Source organism: Megalops cyprinoides, chromosome 1 (genome assembly GCF_013368585.1).
Source record: "Megalops cyprinoides isolate fMegCyp1 chromosome 1, fMegCyp1.pri, whole genome shotgun sequence".
Taxonomy (NCBI): Eukaryota; Metazoa; Chordata; class Actinopteri; order Elopiformes; family Megalopidae; genus Megalops; species Megalops cyprinoides.
In genome coordinates, this window is record NC_050583.1 from 29789203 (window position 1) to 29795202 (window position 6000).

At 43.6% G+C, this 6000-nt stretch overlaps 1 protein-coding gene across 2 annotated transcripts; it reads right to left on the reverse strand.

The window, feature by feature from the left end:
- Positions 1-471: 471 nt before the first annotated feature.
- On the reverse strand, positions 472-4440 carry actb1 (actin, beta 1). 2 transcript variants are annotated; one of them, XM_036522364.1, is made up of 6 exons: positions 4347-4440; positions 2841-2970; positions 2498-2737; positions 1703-2141; positions 1242-1423; positions 472-1159 (listed from the first exon to the last, which is right to left on the reverse strand). In XM_036522364.1, the coding sequence occupies exons 2-6, from the start codon at positions 2961-2963 to the stop codon at positions 1016-1018; spliced, it is 1128 nt and encodes a 375-aa protein (XP_036378257.1). In that variant the 5' UTR covers positions 2964-2970; positions 4347-4440; the 3' UTR covers positions 472-1015. The 2 variants fall into 2 exon arrangements, with proteins under 2 accessions (XP_036378257.1, XP_036378249.1); XM_036522356.1 differs by lacking the exon at positions 4347-4440 and having other exon boundaries at positions 2841-2999.
- Between the last annotated feature and the right edge of the window lie 1560 nt (positions 4441-6000).

The following is a 6000-nucleotide window of genomic DNA, read 5'->3' on the forward strand; positions in this document are numbered from 1 at the left end:
TAATTCTGGAACTGCTTATGGCAAGCAAATGGATTTGCGTCTTGCAGTAATAAACATGTCCTACAATTCGTGACTAAGGCACTTCAAAATGATCACGTGTAACAGGGGTCGGTTCTACATGTACAGAAGTGGGCAAAATGTGAATCAGTCCCTAAACTTCCACTTTTAAACCTCCCCTAGTAAGTTTTTGTGCAAATGTAGAAACTCCATCTCAATTTATGGTCTAACTATGCATCACTGAAATAGTCAAAAACTTCCAGCATTCATTCCTTTACTCAAGCCTTTGAAATTTACCAGATTGACAAAGTCTATCAAGGTTTATGCAAGGGAATTTTATATGAAGGAACACCAGGCCAATACATTAGTGAAGTTGGACTGTTGCTTTGCCACAAGTTCATAATGTGTTGCATTTCAGGAAAGGGATGGGAAAGATTCATGACAGTTTGGGAAAAAGGAAACAAGACCAGCATGTCTTAAACATGTGCACTTTATTGGATTTGTATTAGTCAGTGTACAGGTAGGCCCCACCATACGTCTGGCACTGCCACTTTCCATACGGCTTTTTACATATGCCCAGGGGATGTAAACCTTTATCTGTTTGTGTAAAGGTAAAGCTTTTTTGCATAACAAAACGAAACCGGACCAAGAATTTAAGGCTGAAAGTACAAAAACCAGACATTGTTTTCGGTTACATAACTTACATATAGCAATACTACGACAAGGTTTTAAGTATGTGCTCCCACGTATTGGGCAGCCTTCATAGAGGCAAATAAGTTGTGAACAATGCATTTTACATTAAACATTTGGAATGACTAGAAAAAAAAAATGTACATTTTAAGTCCAGATGCATTGTAGACCTTCGGGGATGCTTATTTGCCAAAAACATTGCCGTCACCTTCACCGTTCCAGTTTTTAAATCCTGAGTCAAGCGCCAAAAATAACAAAAGCCATGCCAATTTGTTGTTTCTGGTTTTCTCTGCGCAGTAAGTCGGTGTGTGAAGTGGTAACAGTCTGTTTAGAAGCATTTGCGGTGGACGATGGAAGGTCCAGACTCATCATACTCCTGCTTGCTGATCCACATCTGCTGGAAGGTGGACAGGGAGGCCAGGATGGAGCCTCCGATCCAGACAGAGTATTTACGCTCAGGTGGGGCAATGATCTGAAATGGATGGATAACATTAATACACAATATCTAGGCATAGCCATCAACCACCATTTAACACCACAAAGGCATCACCCACCTTGATTTTCATTGTGCTAGGGGCCAGGGATGTGATCTCTTTCTGCATTCTGTCTGCAATGCCAGGGTACATGGTGGTACCACCAGACAGCACAGTGTTGGCGTACAGGTCCTTACGGATGTCGACGTCACACTTCATGATGGAATTGAAGGTGGTCTCATGGATACCACAGGATTCCATCCCTAATGAGCAAAAAGGAAGATTGACACCAGTTAAGGGCAATGTATGGAACCACCAATGTTGCTCCCACATGGTGGGTAGTAACAGTTAAATGTCTACCACTTCAAAAATCAATGTAGCCAAACTGCCATCTTGCAAAACAGCAAGAACAGCACCAACTGACTTGGCATCAGCAACAAAATGAGTCCTTTAATTTGGCTTTTTTGACAATGTACGTGACTGATCTAGATACATATGCATATTGTCTGACACAGGGAGCAGGTGTGTTCACAAGTACTCACCCAGGAAAGAGGGCTGGAACAGGGCCTCAGGGCATCGGAACCTCTCGTTGCCAATGGTGATGACCTGCCCATCAGGCAGCTCGTAGCTCTTCTCCAGAGAGGAGGAGGAAGCAGCAGTGCTCATCTCCTGCTCGAAGTCGAGGGCAACATAGCACAGCTTCTCCTTGATGTCACGGACAATTTCTCTTTCGGCTGTGGTGGTGAAGCTGTAGCCTCTCTCGGTCAGGATCTTCATGAGGTAGTCAGTCAGGTCACGACCAGCCAAGTCCAGACGGAGGATGGCGTGGGGCAGAGCGTAACCCTCATAGATGGGCACAGTGTGGGTCACGCCATCACCAGAGTCCATCACAATACCAGTAGTACGACCAGAGGCGTACAGGGACAGCACAGCCTGGATGGCAACGTACATAGCTGGGGTGTTGAAGGTCTCAAACATGATCTGAGGAAGAAAAAAGAAAAGTGTTGAGCATACATGAATACAAATATGTACTTAAGCCATGCATGTGAATGATTTTAATGCACCCATTGATGACATTAGTATCTCAGTGCGAGAAAAGCCAAACACATTCCTTAGTCCAAGAACAGTGCAGCAAGACCAACTGCAAACAGACAGAAAGGGGGGGAAAAAAAAACCTGCAGCTTCCAGTAAAGAGGGAATTCAGGTCAGAAGAGAATCCTGAAAGAGGTTTGAAAGAAAATGAACAGAAGAAAATGACACCCTAAGAGCTGACAGTTCCTTGATGAATCAGATGGAAAAGTGCAAAAATCCCAGTGGAATAGCTTCATTGAACTGACCTGTGTCATCTTTTCTCTGTTGGCTTTGGGATTCAGGGGGGCCTCAGTGAGCAGGACAGGGTGCTCCTCAGGGGCAACACGCAGCTCATTGTAGAAAGTGTGATGCCAGATCTTCTCCATGTCATCCCAGTTGGTTACAATGCCGTGCTCAATGGGGTACTTCAGGGTCAGAATACCTCTCTTGCTCTGGGCCTCATCACCTACATAGCTGTCTTTCTGTCCCATACCAACCATGACACCCTGTCAAAAGATAGATAATTAGGTCATGGTTCACATCACATTCAAGAGGATTTCTCCCACCACTCCACTCAGTTTTAACTATGCAATAAAACTGAAAGTATACCTGATGCCTTGGGCGGCCCACAATGGATGGGAAGACAGCACGAGGAGCATCATCTCCAGCAAATCCGGCTTTGCACATACCGGATCCGTTATCGACAACCAGTGCGGCAATTTCGTCATCCATGGCTGAACTGCAATTAAACATTACATTATAATGAATGCACTTAACTTGTACAGCTTAACACCCCGCCCCCCGCCATTACTGCAGATCCCTGCAACCACGTGACGTGCTTTATCCCATTTCCTGCTCAAGAAATCCGCATGTCCCTCATTTTGCCGCTAGGTGGCGCGCTAGCACAACTCAAATCGAGAGATTTGCCAGACAAAGGAAGTCCCGCTTCATTCTCTCATTATTACCATAAAAGGAAATGGTCTGAGCAGCTTTGCGGCTACCGGCGGCGTGGCCCTCAGCCAGACAGTCAAAGGCAAAGGTTCGGCTAAAAACAAATTCAAAGTATGGCCACTCCTCGAACGTTAAATTCAAGTTTAAATACTGAATTCCCCTAGACCACCAGAAGGTGCTGAACGAGTTCAGGGATTTGGTCTGCGTCACATTAAATTTGCAATTATATCAACTTGGTAAACAGTGTGCAGCGGGTGCCTACATAACGAACAATCCTTGCAATTAATTCGGAGGCGGATAGTTTAATCCAGCCTGTTAGGTCACATCCTACATCAGCAAGATGGAGCCAGATACCCAGTTTAACTAACAACACTTAATTGCTGATGTCAACGTTATCGACTACCCACTGGTTCAACAAAGCTTAACTAAAGCTTAGTCTAAATTGCAGCAAATACCTAGTACGTCATCGAAAAAGCGAACAGCAGCCGCACCCCGTCATGTCTTCACACTTCAATGTTAAACACGTTTAACGTCCAAATGACTGAATGGGAGTGCAAAGTGGTTAGGTAGCCAGCTAACGTTAGCAGTATTTCAATCGAGCCACGCCTTAAATTTGACGGTAATAAAAGCTAGGTAGGCAATTCAATTAAAAGCCGGCTGCCAGACAAATGAAAGCTACTTCGCGAGTCATTCATAACTAGGTCACGCCCCGCCAGCAGCAATGAGATCCCGCCATTTAATTTTGACCGTTGGCCAACTTTCAACTAACCATCTACCTAGAATACAACATTTTCAGGTAAAGTTATTTTGGCTAATTTAAACCACTTAGGTCGATAAACATCTTCGGTTGTTAGATCTTCCGCCACACGCAGGTAACATTACATGAAAGACTATCTAGAGCTAGTTAACTAGACCACGCAATACCTGGTATGACACGATTAACTAGTGAGTTAACTACTCTTCAATATTAAGACACACTGGTTCTAGAGCTTGAGCCAACTATCACAAATTTGCTATGTGATGAGCCAAATCCATTTATCGCGAAAGCCGGCTGGAAAATGTCAACTAACATGGCTGTTAAAATTATCAAAAGGCTATGTTCATAAATAACCTCAATGTCCATTTTTTACCAACAGGTGCCAATATAACAAAGTTTTCCCTTACCTTAGATGTAGGGGGTTTAGCGGCTTAAGAGAAAAATACACAGGCGACTTTCCGCACTAGCTGTGTTTGGAGGAGCTCAAAGTGAGCCGATTGGAGCTGGGCGCACAGTTTTATCCTCAGTCAGCTGCCCGGCTCTAGCCATAAAAGGTAAACTTTGGGAACTAGGCGATCTGATTGGTCTGGCGTCACGCATTCGGTGTGTCGCGTGCACATTGCTGCACTCAAACTGTTTGTTGCAACCTGAGAGGGAGAGTAAGAAAAAAGGGAAATAAAATAAAATAAATTGTGCTGATAATTCATTGCGGAGTTGGCTAGATAATTCCGTTAGTTTAGTGAAAGTTTAAAGGTGTTTTTTTCTTACTCTCGACCAAACGTTCAGTTTTATAAAACATCAGAATGAGATGGTTGCTATCTGACGTTAGCGAATACATGTTTGATCCTGCTACTGCAGCTTTAATGCTGTTATATACTTAGCTAGTAAGCAACATTGACAGCGACTTAATATATCGATATAGCTCGCCAAGTAACTGGGTACCCACAGTTGGATACTGAACCTTAGGTATCGATTGAAGTTCATGGGTAGTCAGCAAGTTAGCTATACAGCAGCTTATCAACCAGAACTAGCCAGATAGCTAACTCCTCCAGCCTTCAATAAACCCAATTAATTATTGAATAAATGATAGCAACCTTGCTAGTTAGCGGTTGATTGTTCGGGACATTCAGATATACTAAGGTTATGTGCTTTTACTGTCTTGGTGCTATAAATGAGATTCGAGGCAATGGACAACCATTTACATAGCCAGACAGATAGTCGAAACTCTGCAAAGTTAGTCGGATTTACATGCTAATGTTAACGTAAACCAAGAGCACGGTCTCGAAAGGATTAAACCAACGATGTTTCCATACAGCAAGTAGGGAAGACCTTCTATGTCCCAGGGGCCTGTGACCAGCGCTCTCTGAGGCTAAGCATCCTGACAGGAGCAAGCCAACAGGCGAAAACTAGGACAGTGAAACGACCCCGCCCCATTTTACTTCTAATTTAAACAATATGCTGTTAGCGAGCTAGTCGTTTAGACTTTGGGATCCCTTGCTGCATATAATATATACAGTTGTGACAACGCTGGATGTAGTTATGTTGCAGTTTGTGGGTGGGCCTAGACAGCTATCTGGTTAGTTAGCTATGTTAGCTGCATATACTTACGTAGTTTCTGACTTGTAATATGGCTTAGGAACATAGCTAGCTAGCTATCGCAATATGTTTTAGCTGGAGGGGGAATTGCCTGTCTATCGGTTCGGTAAAATTTGTTTTGGCTCTGCGATAGCCAGCTATGCAGCTGTGATGAACTAGATGTTTGCTCGCTAAATTAGCTTGCATCTTACTGAACCTATTGTTTCTAGAGATGAAACAGTGGCCTCGTGTTTTTTATAACTACTTAAATCGTATTCGGTCTTGTTTTCAAGTTCGTATATGTAGCCAGCTACGTATGAATAGATTCCGAAGGGTATGAAACATGGCTAAAATAATTTGGGGTAGGCGTGACACCTGCGATGACAGAATATCGTCACCTGTTGCTACTTAAAGCGGTGTGCAAAACCACAGGAGGATCAAGCAACTGCTTTTTTACGTCATTATCGCGCATGTCAAGCTAATCTT

Excerpts from the sequence above, each read along its gene's own strand:
- actb1 (XM_036522356.1), bottom strand. The coding sequence starts at position 2,984 with ATGTTTAATTGCAGTTCAGCCATGGATGACGAAATTGCCGCACTGGTT. Across the intron at positions 1,424-1,702 it reads GTTCCAGCCCTCTTTCCTGG|GGATGGAATCCTGTGGTATC; the intron begins GTGAGTACTTGT and ends TTTGCTCATTAG. Across the intron at positions 1,160-1,241 it reads CTAGCACAATGAAAATCAAG|ATCATTGCCCCACCTGAGCG; the intron begins GTGGGTGATGCC and ends CATCCATTTCAG.